At 31.9% G+C, this 18,377-nt stretch overlaps 1 protein-coding gene across 1 annotated transcript in view; it reads left to right on the top strand.

Moving 5' to 3' along the window:
- The window catches only part of LOC143385830 (A-kinase anchor protein 9-like), a 108,014-nt gene that overhangs the window by 75,097 nt on the left and 14,540 nt on the right, over positions 1-18,377 (top strand). The window contains 8 exon segments of the mRNA XM_077107906.1: positions 116-319; positions 1,369-1,512; positions 1,984-2,087; positions 4,529-4,734; positions 10,268-10,500; positions 13,224-13,343; positions 16,188-16,364; positions 16,733-16,837. Coding sequence (XP_076964021.1) covers positions 116-319; positions 1,369-1,512; positions 1,984-2,087; positions 4,529-4,734; positions 10,268-10,500; positions 13,224-13,343; positions 16,188-16,364; positions 16,733-16,837 — 1,293 coding nt within the window.

The following is an 18,377-nucleotide window of genomic DNA, read 5'->3' as shown; positions in this document are numbered from 1 at the left end:
ATGCTTTATGTTGTTAATAGAATTGTTTTCATATACAGTTCAAGTATCAATGCTGACTAATTGCCACAAAATATGTTATGATTGAGTTTTTTGCTTGTGTTTTTTCCCATCAAAGATTCATGGTAAGATGTTGACATCAAGCATGGATGCTTCTAGACAAATGATGTCAAATGAAGAACAGTTGGAAGATATGAGTCAAGAACTTGTACGACAGTATGAAGAACATCAACAGGCCACAGAACTGTTGAGGCAGGCACACATGAGACACATGGAGCAGCTACAAGAAGAGATTAAGATACTTAATAGACAGTTAGCCCAGGTATGGAACTTTAGAGTCTCTTTTCTCCTCAATTGAAATAATGGTATTTTTTATGTGGCTTTTTTTTAAGTCAAAATTATGTTTCCTAGATACAAATAAATTACAAATACTTAACATCAGGAAGTTCCTGGGATCAACTTTAGACCTTATTAGGCACACCTAACTCAGCTGATATAATGTGCATTATCATTTTATTTAACTGCCTTTCAGGCACTGGAAATGTGACTACAATATAAATTTAAAAATTCTGTTGACCATACATAGCTAAAGCACTTTGAGAGTTTTGGAAATATTATACTGAGGTACTTGAGTATACAGTTGCTGTCATTCACTTTTTCTATGTTCATTTATAGTTCTGTGAGTCTACCAATTACCATCTCCAAGGTTTATCTATATCTATCTTTAATCCATCTTTTTAATCATGAATGGAAATTTTCTGAAGTAATCTGTTTCTAGAACTCTCTCCAAGGACACATCTCTTGTTGATTAGAGAAATTCAAATTTATATAACATTCTTTTCTAAATTTAAATATCTCATGGTATTTGGGAGCTATATTCTTGTCAAATGCTATATAAAATATACTCACAAAATTATTGCAGAAAAGCAAGACATATTTACATGAAAGTTCTTATGAAAACAAATTTATTGAATTTAATTTTGAAAACTAAAACATGTATTTTTTAAATATAAAATAATAGGGAAATTGATATTTGAGAATAAAATATATCATTTGAAAAATCAGTTTTGCTTTTCTTCATTGCATTTTGTGAATTTATTCTTCTAAAATTTCAATGCAAAAATTGACAGAGAAAATATTACTCTAACTATACAAATTCTTGAATATTAAAGTTTAAATAACTTTTTTTCTAAAGTTGGAAATTTTGCATTGAACTTCATATGTGCCTTTTAATCCCTAATAATGAAATATGAATCATAAGGTAAAATCAAGGTCTCTTGGTCCCAAGGGGTTAAAAGAAATCTGCTTGATGTTTCTGCTTTTTACCTCTATCGCAATCAATATTCTTCCATGACTTTTTTTCTTATTTAGAGATCCTCATTAAATAATGAAAACCTGGTTTCAGAAAGAGAAAGGGTGCTTTTAAAAGAGTTGGAAGCACTAAAGCAGCTGTCTTTAGCTGGAAGAGAGAAGCTGTGTTATGAGCTGCGCAGCAGCAGTATGCAAACACACATAGTATTGACTTTGGTGCATTTAAGAACAGTAGATCAACAATGAAGTAGGATTTGTTTGTCTTTATTGTTGGTGGGAGACGTATTTTTATAGTTACTAAGCTTAACATATTGGTGATCACTTAGATGTAAGGTAGGTGGAGTCAAAATGCCTTGCTTTCTGTTTAAGATAATTTGAATCTGGCATTGCTGTAGGAGAAACTGTTGTACCAAGGAGCAACCTTTATTGACAACCCTTATTGTCACACTATATAGAGTATATTAGTTTGAAGCCATTAAAACATTTTTCATCTCTACACTTGAATGTTTTATCCTTTTTTTTGATACTGCTGATCTCTTGATAAATTGTAGTTAAATATTATTTCAAGCACTTTCTGTTTCACATCATACCAGTATAGAAGAATGATATGCTGTTTTTAAGATGACAGGTTTTCTTTCTGTCTTGTCCTCTCTGCCGTTGCACAAACTTAAACAGAATGAAAATGAAAACCAAAGGGAAATTGAGGAAGAGACATTGAAAGAAAAGGAAATGGACAGAAAACCTGAAGATGTACCTCCTGATAGTCTGTCCAGTGAAAGGTATACAAAATGTGTATTTTTTTCAGTGCAAAGTCAATTAAAATGGTTGTTCAAATGTAATAAACTTTATTCATCCTTATTTTTATCTTGTACATGTGTATTTTCTTAAAAATACTATCTTGTGTATGAAACGTGTCATATATTTCTATGTGTGAAACATGTCCATATATGTGTAATATATAAAAGATTATCAATTTTTAGACATTAAATTACAAATTTTTAAATCTTTTTATGTAATAAAAATTTTAATTGGCTATTGATCATAAACTTGACTTTAAATGTTTAGAATTGTTTTAACATCAAACCTTTCTTGATTAATTTTATTCTTCTTAATGCTGTTTTGTAACCTAAAAAACTAAAAACAGTTCTACCTGTGAGCTTTATTTCTTTTTTCCTCCTTCAGTGTAAGGGCATGGATTCAGTGTAAGCTATTCTCTGATTTGTTTATGTTGAGAAAAAAAATTACTGCATTTGTAAATATTCAACATTTAGTTTCTTTCATGCTTTCATGGCATAACAGGTGAGAACTTTTAATACATATCCTAGTTTCATAAAGTAATAAATTAATGGCCCAATGTTAACAAAACGTTCCTTACTTTCATTTTGTAGATGTTAATATTAAAATGTACAAAACTATACTATAATTATCCCACATTAATATTAAGCACAGTATCTAAAATTTATTTTGTTCAAATGAAATAATTTTTTAAATTTTAATTAGAACTAATATCTACTAACTTTTTCCTCCTTTTCCAATTTCTATGACTGTCAACCCTTTTGTGTCCTCCTAACCTAGTTCCTCATCTTGCATGGAGGAATTTGGCCCCTAAGATTTTGGCTTCCCCATTGAATCATCAATATGGAACATAGTCAGTATGGAACTCAAATAAAAAAGACAGTGTATGAAAATTAGAGTTACCATGCCAATATAAAATAAACATCTTGCTCATCTTTATTTCTTTTAACCATTATATCAGTTTTAATCACATTATCCAACTCCTGGGATTTAGGACTTGAACAAAACTTCTATAAATAAAAGTTAAGGAATTAAAACCCTTACCTCCCACTAACTAAATTATTTGGGGTTTTATGTTTAAACATTCTTGATTATGTAAGCAGAGAATTTGATCTAGGTACAAAAATAGAACTCTCTTTTTCACTTGACAAATACTAAAGGAAAACTTTTCCATTTATTACCTGATCTTAAAATAGGTCTGTCATGTGCATGTGAAACAGATACCCTTTCAACCAGATTGTCGGTAATGTGTCAAACAACATGTGAGGTTGAGAAAGAAGTCTCTTAGGCCAGGGGACCTTACTATGAAAGTTTCTTATTATATCTTACATGTATTAAATATAAAGCTTATAACCATAGTATCTCTGTTGAATTAAACTGTTGAGTGAGTTGTTTAGTTATTCATAAAATTAATCATATAATCTTTTGAATCACCATTTATGGAAGCACATTTTTTTCACATGGTAAAATGTTCATGTTAAGCTAAAAAGAAAGCTTTCTAATCACATTGTCCAGTATGATCAGTTTTTGTTTTTAAAATGTATATATTTTAGAGTGAAGCAGAGGAGGAAAAAAGTCTAGAAATATAGGCATTAACATGTTCATAGTGCTAAGATATTTTGAAGGCTGATTAACAATATTTTCTCATTTTAAAATTAGGATGTATTTCTTATCTCTATAAAGGCAAGCTATTATTTCTACTTAGTTGAAAATATGTTTTTTTCCTACTGGCTGAGTGCAATGTGTGTAACTAGAGATATTTTTGTCTTTGGAGCAGGTATAATAACAGCCTATGATATTTCCTGTGATGTTGACTGAGTAGTTTCACTGAAAGCCTTTTATAAAGCAGGTCTTTGCCAGTTCTTGTAATTTAAACATCTAGTTTATCACCAAGAAATTATACAAATACTACCACTTTTTTCTAGTTGGATTCTTAATTATTAAAATATTGTTGTCTGACACATAAAAAGATAAACCTTATATGTATATAAACATGATCAGTATAACCAATGCAATAATGTAGATATTGGTATTACCACACTTTTTGAAACTCAAGTTTTATGTCTTCTTAAAGTTTTCTTCCAATTTATTACTATCTTAAAAAATATTATTATTTGATTTCTTTCAGGTCAATAAAATGCACCTTTAAAAATGTTATAAATTTGTGTTCTAAACAAATCACTTTTTAAAAAAAATAAATTAAGAGTAAGAAGCACTTCATTGTAGGTGTTATTGTGTAATTTTAATAGAGCATATCTATATGATATTTTTCACCAAACACATATTTTGCATTGTATTTTTGGTGAGACAGTAGTAAAGGCTTTATACGGTAAAAAGATTAAATATTTTAATAAATAAATATTTTAAGATTAAATGTTTTCTTAAGAGATTAAATATTTTAATAAATGTTTTTTTATCTGTATAGGTTTGCACTCCAGAAAACTAACAACAGACTTCTAAAGATCCTCTTAGAAGTTGTAAAGACTACCATTGTTGTTGAAGAAACTATTGGCCACCATGTTCTTGGGATTTTAGATAGATCTAGTAAAGGCAAGTCATCTGTCAGCCTTATTTGGAGATCAGAATCAGAGGCATCTGTAAAGTCAGGTATCCACGAGGAACACATAAGAGGTAATACTAGTTTCATATGCTTGTGAAATAATCATCTTCAAATCATCTTGCTGAGTTCAAGGCACTTTTTCTGTGTGTAGAATATATAGGAGAGAGAATATTCAAGTATTTTTCAACAAATGCACCTCCAAACACAAAGCCCCTCTGTTCAAAGCACTATATGTATTATTGTATAGCATTTGCAAGTGAATGTTTTAGAGTTGCCATTATATACCTTGGTATGCCTACACAAACCAGAAGACTCTTTCATTTCTCCACTTATAAAGGAAAAGTTCCACATCACCACCCTGTAAATCAGGAAAGCTTAAAATAAAGAACTTGTAGGAATCCAGCACCAGTTTTCATTGAGATAGTTAGAAGAATGTGATAATAAGAAACCAAAGACTATCCTCTGTTAGGTCCTTTCTTACTTTTGGAAAAGTGGTTTGACAGTTTTTGTCCTGTTATGAGATGGCTTTTTTCCTAATTTTGTCATTTTCCTGTAGCTGTGTGGTTTGGGCTCTTCTTTTAATTGCTTTTTTTAAATTTTTTTAAATTTTAATTTGTTATATATGACAGCAGAATGTTTTACTATTTATATTACACATATAGAACACAATTTTTTATATCTGTGATTGTACACTCTTATTTTAAATTTTTACCATCCCATTGCTGACCTCCAATCTGTCTTGTTTTCTCTGTTTCTTTTTCCTTGCTGGAGAAGATATCAGGAAATCAAAGAGGGGAAAGGTTAGTCAGGTGCTTCCAGAGAAATAGGCCCTGGATTCTTAAATTAGAAGGTCAAACCTATAGTTCACTATCATTTCACATCCAACAACTTCTGCCCAGGTAGAAGGAAATATTCTGAAATGCCAGAGCTTTACAATTTTTGGAACACTCTAGTTTTTAAGCTTCAAGGGGAAAAATAGAAAGTATTCTAATTACAGAAGGTTTGCTTAAGTTCTAGTTAGCCAGCAGTACATTTTAACTATAGAGAAAATATTGATTTGGAATTTAAAATAAATTTGAATTAAAGACACTTCAGGTGAGTTCAAAAATAATTTTCAATACCATTTTTAGTAAAATACAAGATGAAATAATCCTGACTTTTAAACCCTTCCTTCCACTCTTTTCAAACTAGGTAGATATATTTTTCAAATTAACTTACTTATGGTTAAGTTCTCAATGAAGACTATTATGTCTATATATGGATCTTGATGTATTAAGAAGAATTAGGTAATGTTTGAAAATACCTAAAACTTATAAAAGTGACTACCAAAAAATTTTTAAGGTAATTAACTGGTTTCACTTAATCATCTAGGGAGGAATTTTGCTGTTCTGTTGGTAAGAACTGTACTAGATTGACTTCCATATTCAAAAGACACTAAGGAATGTTCTGTACATTGCAAACATATTTTTTTGCCTTTTTGTTAGCATTTCTCATAGATACTTCTTAAAATGGCTACTGAATATTCAGCAAACAACAGCAACTACTTAAGGAGCAGTATGCTGAGTTATAAAGACAAATTGATAATTGAGATCAAGCAAACACAGAGGATAATGTTCATGTTCATTTTCTTGGAGAAAGCAAATCCTCTATCCACTGTCTATATCCATAGATAATGTCTATTTTAACATATCTAGCAATAGTTTGTTAATTATAAGCAACTTTGTTCAATTCTATAAACACTTATTCAGTAATTTCTGTATCGTCTATGTTTTATAGTAGTTCATAGTCTAGGAAACACTGAGATTACTGTTCAAGGGAAGATTATATCATACTTAATATTTTACTTACAACCATTTTGTACATATATGAATTGATTATGATTATTATCATTGATTTTTATTATTATTGAGCTTTAAAAATGTTAACTGTTGAAATCAACTGTTGATTCAGAAAACATTAGAAGAAAAATTCAAAGTTAAGAAATACATTGTGTAAAATATTGTGGCACAGATAATTTTGCGGGTCCATTTAATTAACTCAATCTTTTTTTTAATTAATTTTTATTGTTGGTTGTTCAAAACATTACATAGTTCTTGATATATCATATTTCACACTTTGATTCAAGTGGGATATGAACTCCCATTTTTACCCCATATACAGATTGCAGAATCACATCAGTTGCACAACCATTGATTTACATATTGCCATTCTGGTGTCTGTTGTATTCTGCTGCCTTTCCTATCCTCTACTATCCCCCCTCCCCCCTCCCCTCCCCTCTTCTCTCTCTACTCCCTCTACTGTAATTCATTTCTCCCCCTTATATTTTTCCCCCTTTCCCCTCACTTCCTCTTGTGTGTAATTTTGTATACCCCTGAGGGTCTCCTTCCATTTACATGCAATTTCCCTTCTCTCTCCCTTTCCCTCCCACCTCTCATCCCTGTTTAATGTTAATCTTCTTCTCATGCTCTTCGTCTAATTAACTCAATCTTAATTTTTGTATTTACAAATCATTCTTTGGTTTGATTTGGTACCAAGAATTGAACCCAGAGACACTTAACCACTAATCTGTAACTCAGTCCTTTTTATCTTAAGTTGTGTAGAGCCTGGTTTAAGTTGCTAAGGCTGCTCTTAAACTTCCCATACTTCTCCTGTCCAAGTTGCTGGTATTATAGGCATGTACCACCATTCCTGGCTATGTTACTTTTACTAATAAAATTAAGTATCATTGGGGTATACTTACCTAGTTTGCATCTTTAAGGATATAGTGAATTAATAGAGTTTATGATTAAAAACATTTATTTTATGAAAATACTGGCTTTAAATATTGACAATATGCCCCATATGTAAGAAGTTCTTTTGACATTTCTTCACATTCTTAATGGAAGCATTTCTGTAAAAACTAAAATGCACCATTGAAAGGTTTATGTTATTTACCATAACAAAAAAAATTAAAGCTTAATCTGATTGTGAATCAACTTTTTTTTTTTTTTAAGTATCACTTGTGATGTAGTTTCAGCCTTCAAGCCTGAACTTGTTTAGGCTTTAAACATGTATGAACTTGTTAACACTTGAAAATAATAAATGATTGTGCTAATATTCACTTCCTTGTAAAAGCAAACTAGTTTATGAAATTGAAAGGAAATTTTGGCCAAATGTCAAATCACTTGAGCCTGAGTGGATATTAGATCAGTTCATAAAAATGAGTTCCCTAGGTTGTTAAAAGAAAATTTCCTTTAGGTTTGCAGTGTGATAGTTTAGGAGTAGAATGCTCATCTTTCCTGTAGGAGTCCATGGATTGAAGTTTGTTTGCTTCAGCTTACTTTTGAAGCAGTGGGAAGTTATAGAAAGAATACTGGATTAGTAATGAGAAAGCCTCATTTTTTTTTCTGCCTTAATGTGACTTTGGACAAATTTCGTTGTCTCCACTCCATATCTTTTCATCTGTCAGACACTTGGGTCAAGCTTGGTTCACATGATTTCCAATTGGAACCATAAAGGTCTTCAGTGAGCCACTGAGGCTGGGAAGACACTATGATATTGCTCACCCTCCTTTAACCTGAAAAACTTACCATTATGCATCAGGAAATGAATGGTATAATTGATAAAGTATATGACTAAAAGACTTGAATAGCTATTATTTGCTGTGTTTACAACATACATCTGAGTGGTTGGTTCACCACTCAAGTGATTCTGTTCACCAAATTGCCTGTTCTTGATTTCTGTTGGCATGTTATAAAATAGCACTTCTTTTTTTGTCCTCAGATTTTTTCCCCCAGACTAGTCATTATGGGCAATTATAATTTTGCTGTCTTTCTCTTTTGTTTCATTGGAACAAACAAATTTGTTTCTTTAATGGAACATATTCAGATTATTTCAGATAATTTCTATCTTCAATTTTTTTTTGTGTGTGTGTGTGTGCGCGTGTGTGCACGCACACTTGGAATTGAACCTAGGACCTCACTCAGGCCAGGCAAGCACAAGCACTCTACTACTGAGCTACATCTCCAGCCCTGAAAAATACATAAAGCTGATTGACATCTTTATCTTTTCTAGGTGCTTTATTGCCTGTTTTTGTTGTTGTTGTTGTTGTTACCATTCCAAAAAAAACTAACACTCAGTGATCATTTATAAATGGCTTTGTTTCATCTTGTGCTTGTGTTTTAGATTTATTCCCATGTGTACACAGAATCTTCAGTCTTTTTCTCACCATTGATTGCTTCTCTGTACCACAAAGTGTCATATTGTACCATAAAATTTCATTTTATATTCATAAAAATAACTATTTGTTTATTTTAACTTACACACACACATACTACAAGGTAAACTTCAGTATACTTCATAAGAGAATAAGCAAGAAGAGACTGGGCTGGGGATATAGCTCAGTGCTTGCCTAGCACCTGTGAGGCTCTGGGTTCAATCCTCAGCACTGCAGAAAAAATTTATATATAAAATGAAGGTATAAAAAATTAAAAAGAATAGACTAACTCTTGCTTTAACTGACTTTAGTTTCTGTTCTTATAGTAACAACACTTCCTTCTGAGGAGAACAGTGACTTTTCAGTCATTAAATTCATAGCATAATCCGTGACTGTTTGTCTTTCTAGGCAAATAACTTCACTAAAGTCTTTTCCTTTTTGAAATGTTCTCTTCTAAAACATCCCTTTCCTGTCTACCTCATATTTCTTATATGGCTTCTTTTGTTAGCTAATGATATACAGAGGCTCCAACTTTGTTTCCTCCTTTCACTAAATATCACTCCTAAAACAGATGTAACCACTTTCAGTGTTTAAACTCTTACCTTTTTACAGATGACCCCTAATTCTGCAGACCCAAATTTCTAACAGTTTATGTGTCTCCACATATTCCATTAATACTCCTCTGTTCAGTTGCAAAGCTTATCATCTGCCTATGTCAACCAGATTTTCTTATGTAAGATGTAACAATAATGTTGATAGTATGGTAACAGTGTCTGTAGTTAAATTAGCACTGCTCATCATCCTAATTTCTTCCCAGTATACTTTTTACAAAAATACCAAGCTACAAAATTATCTGTTTCTTTTAATCTGTAGCCAGAGCAGGTAATGTTCAAATATGTAATGCTTAAAAGTCAGGTTATTCCAAACAAATTAGGAGCACTTATTCTATTCTTCCATACCCCACTGCAGGATAGAGGTTTTTTTTTTTTCCTTATGTATATATGTGTGTTGTTTCATTATACTGTAAAGTCCTTCACAATAGGAACCAGATTTTGTCTCCTTAGTGTCCCCATTTCTTAGCAAACTCTATATGCTTGTCATTTGATAAATATCTATTAAAAGTTATCTTAAAAAGTTTTTATCAGGTTGGGAGTATAGCTCAACAATACAGTACATGCTTATTATGTGCAAGACCCTGGATTTTATCCCTAGTATCCCCCCCCAAAAAAAACCCCAAATTTTTATTAAAGAAAAATTACTAAATAACCCAAATCTTAAATTCTGCAATTTTACAATGCTGTTATTAAAACACATGTACTTTGAAAAATGATTTCAATTTGACTTGATTTTAAAAATTTAAAGTGAAATTATTGTTATTAATGTATGCCTTTAACATTTTGTTATTCTAGTTATAGACAGATCCATACCCTCCTATTCTGGAAGTGATATGCCAAGAACTGATAATAGCATGTGTTCAAAAGTAACTGAGGAAGGAACAGAATTATCGCAGCACCTTATAAGGATTGGTTTTGCTGGAACTGAAATAGATCCTGAAAATGAAGAATTAATGCTGAATATTAGTTCTCGACTACAAGCAGCAGTTGAAAAAATGCTGGAAGCTCTAAGTGAAACTAGTAGTCAGGTAAACTCCTTAATTATTACTACCTTCTGAATATTGCATAAGGCATAAATGAGTAAATATTTCTCTCTACTGTCCCACAGAAATTTATTTAGGCTTCTCTTTAATAATTGGCTGTATTTGTGATAACCAATATTAGTTTTAGTAGTCCTGTTTTTGGTGGTGAAGGTAATGTAATGATGAGCTCTTCCAGTTCGAAAACTCATTGATGTTTTAATATCCAGATTTTCTAGATTGTTACACATTACTTTTTTTATATCAAAAGAGATTTTAACTTCACTATTGTGTGAAATGTTCCATTAAAATGTTATTTAATACTATAAGGAATCTCTAAAACTATATGTTGTAGTGGAAATGTCTAAAACTATATGTTGTAGTATGTCATAACATACCATTATTGTATTACATATCAAACTTGCAATTCCTTCACTTGATTTTTACATTCTTTTTATAAATATGAGTAGATTAATTCACCATACAAGTTATCTCTTGGTAGAAAATTAGTTTGAGCAGTTTTTCTTTTAAAATATTGTTCTTTACAGGCTGGGGATGTGGCTCAAGTGGTAGCATGCTCGCCTGGCATGCGTGCAGCCCGGATTCGATCCTCAGCACCACATACAAAGATGTTGTGTCTGACGAAAACTAAAAAATAAATATTAAAATTCTCAAAAAAAATATTGTTCTTTAAATATTAAGTTTGAGAAGTTGAAAGAATGTCTTTGAGCTCTTGTTCTGATGACTGGCTTTTCTTTGGTACTTTTTTCTCTAATTATTTAATATGGCATGTTTCTGCAATAGCAGTGACTATTAGATATAGTAACTATGACAAATATATATTTTGCATTTTAATACCTGATTCATTTCTATTAGGGTTAAATTATTGACTTAAGCTGTTTCTTCAATTGTTGACATTTAAACTGATTCATTTATTCCCTATTAGTTGGTTAACTTCTCATATCAATCTACCGTCCCACCCCCTGATACTTTTAATATGCTTCTGGGATTCAATGAGGAAGGAATTATCAATATAACATACATTTCTGTTGAAATATTTGTTCTTTGAATGGTCTTCATATATGACACCCAGAATTTTCTCCAGGTATTCTTTTCTGTTTGGAAACAAACTAAACCTTTTTTTTTCTGTGTTAGAATATGAATTATACCTTGAAAAGACTCTTGAGATACCACATATTGTAAAGGGAATTCACTAACTGGTCAGGGAAATTCATCATAATGTATTTCCTGTTATATGGCTCAGTGGTAGAGCACTTGCCCAGTATATGCAAGGCCCTAAGTTCTATCCCCAGCACTGGGGGAAAGGATGGGGAATAAATAGTTAGATAAATATATCTTCTGGTTTGCACCTTGATTGGCCAAACTAAAGCAAACATATGCCTTATGTAGTTCCCAAAAATTCTTTTTTGTTTTCATAGATTAATTCTGAGGCCTGTAGTTAAATAGCAGATGAAATTTCTAACCTTGGGCAATTCTTGTTTCTCTAGAGCTTTCTTTTTTAGCATGTACAGAATGATTAAAGCTTCTATTTCAGTAACTCAAAAATTTACTTGAGCATCACAGAGAACCAAAGACATAATATTCTTGAAGGCTCAAATGCTTGTTATTTGCCAAGAGTAGGAAAAATGAGTTATTTAAAAAAAAAAATCAGTGGTGGTCCTATATTCAAAGTTCTGAAGAGTTATTTTATTTTTCATTATCAACATCCTAAGTGCTTGTAAGGAAATGAAATGGTACCCGTAAAATTCAGCTTCGTTTGTATTATTAAGACATTAATTTTACACTCTTGGATCAGAGAATTTTATAGTCACCTTTCCTTTAGCCCAAAGTTGAGCAGACTATTTAAACTCAAACATTGACATTGTAAATGTTGTGTTGAAGTGTGAAATTCCATAGTTATCATTAAAAAAATACACATTTTACCAAGATTTACTACATTTTTAGTCTTTTATAATTAGCCTAAGTCCTGCATTCTCTCTCTTTTAGAATGCTTATCCATAAACCACTTCTAGAGTATGCGGGTCCACTGAGTCAGCTAAGTCAGTACTTAAAGCTTGAATGCATATGCATCTTAATTATCCCCTTTATTCTATGAAAGATGTATAGAATAGATAATTCTGTATTGAATTCTTCTTTTTGTTTTGTTTATGCTTATTTCAGTCATATTAGTGTTTATATTCTATGATTTGTACTTTTTCTACCAGGAAAACAACTGGTAATACTTTTTCTTTCTTTTTTTAATAACCTTATTTTATTTATCTATTTATTTTTTAATGTGGTGCTGAGGATGGAACCCAGTGCATCACACACGCTAGGCAAGTGTTCTACCCCTGAGCTACAATTGCAGCCCTACTTTTTTTTTAATATTTATTTATTTATTTTTAGTTTTTGGCAGACACAACATCTTTGTTTGTATGTGGTGCTGAGGATCGAACCCGGGCTGCACACATGCCAGGCGAGCGTGCTACCACTTAAGCCACATCCCCAGCCCCTACTTTTTCTTTCTTGAAAATAAATTTTAAGTATTTAAATTTTGTGGAAGAACCCAAATAAGTAATGTGTCATACCAAAAATATTTTTGAATCTTTGTGATTCCATGGTCATCAGTCCTTTCTTTTCAAACAAACTTAACCTATGACTAAAGAGAGATAATAGGTTTAATAAATATTGTTTCTTCAATTACTATTGTTTTTATTATTGTTCAATTTCAGGAGCAAGCCATTGACAGAGAACATGAGAGAGATGTGTTCCAACAAGAAATACAGAAGTTAGAACAACAACTTAAGGTTGTGCCTCGAATCCAGCCTGTTGGTGAACATCAAACTAGAGAGGTAAGAACTTTATTGGTATTGCCTATTTGTATCTTGAGTGTGAAGTAAGAGTTACATTATGAAAAACTTAAAAGTGAATAAGGTATAAATCTTAAAAATCAGGACATTGAATGTTACTTAAATGTGAGGAGGTCATAAACCCTAAAAAATGTTTGTATTGGACTAGGAGTTATAGTTCATGTGTAGAACACTTGCCTAGTGTACCTGAAGCCCTGGATTTGGATTTGATGCCAGCACCATAAAAAACAAAACATAAAAATTTGTACTGAAATTTGGAATTATTTCCATCTTTATACATTTTCTAGTATTAAATAAACTTCTCTGCCTAATTCTCTACTCCCATCCCAACAAAACTGATAATTCTCTGTAGTCACTCTTTACTAATTATTTCCCTTTCTCTTCTCTTTTACAGTCCACTACAATGAAGTTTCCAACATCTTTTTCTTGGAATTTTATACCCCTTAGTATATTTAAACTGTTCCTATGAAGGTTACCCAAAGCCTCTTGGCTGTATCTAGTAATCACCTCTCTGTCTTCAATACTACTCAACCATTTGGAGACACTCATTACAGTCTTCTATAAGTATCTCCTTCTCTTGACTGCTGTGACACACCTACTGTAGAGTATGATCTCTCTCCTCCAGTGTTTATTTGTCTTCTGCCTACCCAAAATAAATGAGGGGTGCCTCATGACTTAGTCAGTCTTAGAGTCCTCATTCTTCCATTTTTACATTTTCTTCCCAGTCATCTGTAAATTGCCCCACAGTTGTTTCTTTATTCCTAACATCTCTGTTGAACTCTGTACTTGAATTTTCAACTGCCTACACTGTCTCCATGTAGATGTCTCATTTTAACATATCCAGGAATCATATTCTTGGTTCCTGATTAGCCTTTATCAAAAAGACAAAAATAAAATTATCCCTTCTTCATCTCAATAAATGTTGTCTTCTAAATCATCTTCTTTGCTAAATTCTAGAATTCTTCCTCAGTCCCACTCCTTCTCAGCCCTGATCCCAAACCACTAATGGATCAGATTTATACTACATCTTTTTATTCTTTTCACCTTTATTCATTTCCCTGTGTCTTAGTTGCCTATATGTGTGAGGTAGCCTCCTGACCAGTCTCCCTGCTTCTACTCTGTCACTCCCACTGTCCATTTTCCTCATACAGAAAACTCTACATTTATTAAACAAATGCTACATGGGAAATATTATACATATTTATATGTATATCACTTATATATATATTTCTAAAGATGGCTTGTCCTGGTTATAAAGAGATTGTGCTTGAGATAATGCAATTCCAGTGTGGATCATGGCTATGCTATGTAGTAGATGTCTGACAGTAACTATGCTACTTAACCTTTCAAATCTATTTATTCATTTCTAAAATAAAGACAGTAATAGCTCCCACTGCATAGCAGTATTAGTGTGGCCCTTAGTTAACACTTAAATTCAACTACTATTATTTCTGAAAATAATTTTATTGCTGAAAATTATCTACAATTTCTAAGAAGTTTACTTGATTCATTTCTCTTAAAATTACCTCAATGAAGTATAAAATGCCTATAAGTTCATTGTAATGAAATGTTAAATCTGCTAGAGTAGCAGAGAAGTCATCATTCCCCTTGTTTGTAGTCATTGCCCTTATTTCTAACAAATGTATTTTTAGATTTTGAAAAACAGTGACTTATTCATTGAAACTCAAAAGATAATTCAAGATCTAGAACTTTGACTGCCATTTTCTACTATATAATTTTTTAAAAAATATTTGAAAGTTGACCTATCTCGTTCATGAAACTTTAAGATATGTTTGAATTTCCTCAGGAACATTGTGACCCATTTGTTCTCTGCTTACCCTGCCAGAATTAATCCCAGCTTCTGATTTTCTGAAGACCCAAAAATTCCAACTGTGAATACATATTATAATATGCCATTTCTTTGTACCTGTTTTATAGCCTTTTCTCATGAACTTAATCCAAAACTTAGTCAACCTATTATTCTCAGTAGCTTTATTACTGTTAAAATTTAATCCTATAATTATAATTAAGCTTGCATTTTTTAATGTTCTGAATAATGATTGTCATTTTGTATAATTGCTTCCAAGTGTTTCACTGAATAAAGGTAGTATTCTTTTATTTCTTACCATCACTTATCTTTTTAGGAACCTCCTCTACCTCTTGATCAGAACTAATTTCATAAATTATCTTATTAATCCTTCCTGTATTCTTCTATCACAGAGCCATTGAATTGAAGGCACTTGCATATCAGTCTTCAGGGATAAGTTCTGGGATGTGTCATCATTTATTTTGGATGCAGGAGAATTATTAAGACACTAAATGTACAGCTCTCTCTTTCCACCCATCCTCATCTCTATTCTGGGATGGTGTAATGTATTGGTTGAAAGTGCTTTGTAAATAACTATTATCAAAAGGTGATTCATGAAAGATTTTTTTTCAGGTTATCTTACTTCACATTCTGAGACCAAGTCAGTAAGTACTCTACAAAATTTGCCATCTTTAAGGTCATAGGTCTTAGTACAATTATACCATTACTAGATAATTCAACATTATTCCCCTCTTCCTAGCTAAAGTCTTAGTCTTAAGAGAATGAAATTTTTCTAAAAAGCGTTGAGCAAAAGCAATATTTGTTGTTTACTAGTGCTGCCTAGTTCTTATCAACTTGGGAAATATCAACCTTTGTTTGAGATAATAGTTGCTATTCTTATAAAAAATGAAATTAATATAGCATTTCAAAATGTTTTTTGAAAAAAAATGATTTTTGAGATGAATTGAAAGTTATGAACTTTTCAAATTTTTAGATTTTTTTGTTTATTATATTTTCAGGTTGAACAATTAACAAAAGATCTAAAAGAAAAAACAGACAAGTGCAGTGAGCTGCTTCTATCAAAAGAACAGCTGCAGAGAGATGCACAAGAGAGGAATGAAGAAATTGAAAAGCTAGAGTTCAGAGTGAGAGAACTGGAACAAGCCTTACTTGTTAGCACAGACAATTTTCAAAAGGTGTGACATTTTGAATTAACTTTATTAAGTGTTTTAATGAAGAAAAGTTTGATACACAAACATCAGAGCTTGAATAAGAAAGCTTGAGGATGGGGGCAGATGGGAAAGAGCCTTCATTTTTATCTGAGAAATGCATTTTAAGTGTCAAAAGTTCCCGTTTGACTCTATGAAAGTATTCAAGACTGAATATCTATAACTTTTTGATATTCACTAATGTAGTTTGTCCTCCTAACTGGTCAGAGAGAATTGCTACTTATCCAAAAGGAAACATACACACACACACACACACACACACACACACACACACACACATTGAATAATCAATATTTAATGTCTGAAAATTTGAGAACATTCTTATATATTTAAAGGTAGAGGACCAGAAACAATTTGGAGCCTTAGAAGCTAAAGCAGAATTGTCTCTAGAAGTGCAACTGCAAGCTGAGCGAGATGCTATTGACAGAAAAGAGAAAGAGGTAAGGACTTTTTTTGTGTGTGTGTGTGTCTGTGTGTGTGTGTGTGTGTGTATTAGATGTAGATGGGCAAATATTTTTGTTTTATTTACTTACATGGTTCTGAGGATTGAACCCAGTGCCTCACACATACTAGGCAAGCACTCTACCACTTTATTTTTAAATGACAGAATATGTTTTGAGTTATTTTAAAGTCAGTTACCTTGAAAACATCATTTGAACAAAATGAAGTTTGTGGTCTAAAATCAAAGTATAGACTTTCTCAATTCAGTGCCTAGATTGATCTTCAAGACAATAAACATGTGAACTGATAAGCTTATGAAGGAAGTTTATTCCAGGTTGAGAAGATAACTAGTGTGAGCACTTTGAAGCAAGAAGAAATTTAGAGAGCGAGGAAGGACAATTTAGCAGGTATGGGCTGAGTGAAGAGGACAGTGGAGAAATGTAGTAGTTAGGACAAAAGGCAGCATCTTTTTTCTCCTGTTCGTGCTATGGGCATTGAGTTTTTGCTCCCCTCTACTGTGAATTTGGGTTTGCTTGCTTTCCTTTTTCTTTTTAAACTTTTCCCTGAGAATTGATAGTGTTGTTTTACAACATATGAAGCTTGTGCTTAAAAGATTAATAATGAAATAGGAATGGGAATTTAGCTCAATGTGGGTTTGAATCTGCAGCACCACAAAATAATAATAACAAGAAAGTAACTATAAAGTTATCCTGTGTTGCCCTTCTCCCTCCTTCTTAATGAGAAGGATTCAAATAGGCATGGTGCATGCCTGTAGTCCCTGCTTCTCAGGACGCTGAGGCAGGAGAATGAATCACTTGAGCCAAGGAGGTTAAGGTCAGCCTAGACAACATAATAATACCCCTGTGAGAACAAGAAAAGAAAATTTACCTTTAGAGCTATAGTAATCATAACTTTGATTGTCTACTAATAGTTTTCCTAAAACATATAATACTCAACATTGTATAGTAGTAAATAATTTTAAATGTTTAAAATGTTTTTAATTATGTTTTTGTCCCTTTCCATAGAATTTTTCTCAGAACATTTAAATTTATTTTAACAAATACTTATTTTCCTTAAATATCATAGAAGTATTTGTTAATAAGTACTTGGAAATCTGTTTACAAAACTAATTTAGACATCAGCCAAAATGACGGTTCAGTGAATGTGTAGTTCAAAGAAGAAAAAAGGAATCCATAGAAATTACTATAGTTGAAATGATCCATGAGAAGGATCGTTTTCCCATTTTTATGTAACATCTGAGAAGTTCTTGTTTATTAGGTTTGGAGTTTTCATTGAAGGCAGTGAGAACATTTATTTTTGTGTAACTATTTCTGTATATTTGAAAGGAATTAATACTTAATGATTTATCTTAAATACTCAATAATCTCCTCCCCCCAAAAATGAACCTTCAAAACTGGATCTAAAAGTAGTGGTAGTTGATTAAGGAATCTTGGTGTAGCTTACTAGTTGTTTCTCTTCATTTGTGTGTGTGTTCTGGGGGTCAAAGGGCATCACACAAGCATTCCATCACTGAGTTAT

The sequence above is a fragment of the Callospermophilus lateralis genome (assembly GCF_048772815.1).
Source record: "Callospermophilus lateralis isolate mCalLat2 chromosome 11 unlocalized genomic scaffold, mCalLat2.hap1 SUPER_11_unloc_3, whole genome shotgun sequence".
Taxonomy (NCBI): Eukaryota; Metazoa; Chordata; class Mammalia; order Rodentia; family Sciuridae; genus Callospermophilus; species Callospermophilus lateralis.
Note: the sequence above shows the minus strand (reverse complement) of the source record. Positions and strands in the feature narration are given on the sequence as shown.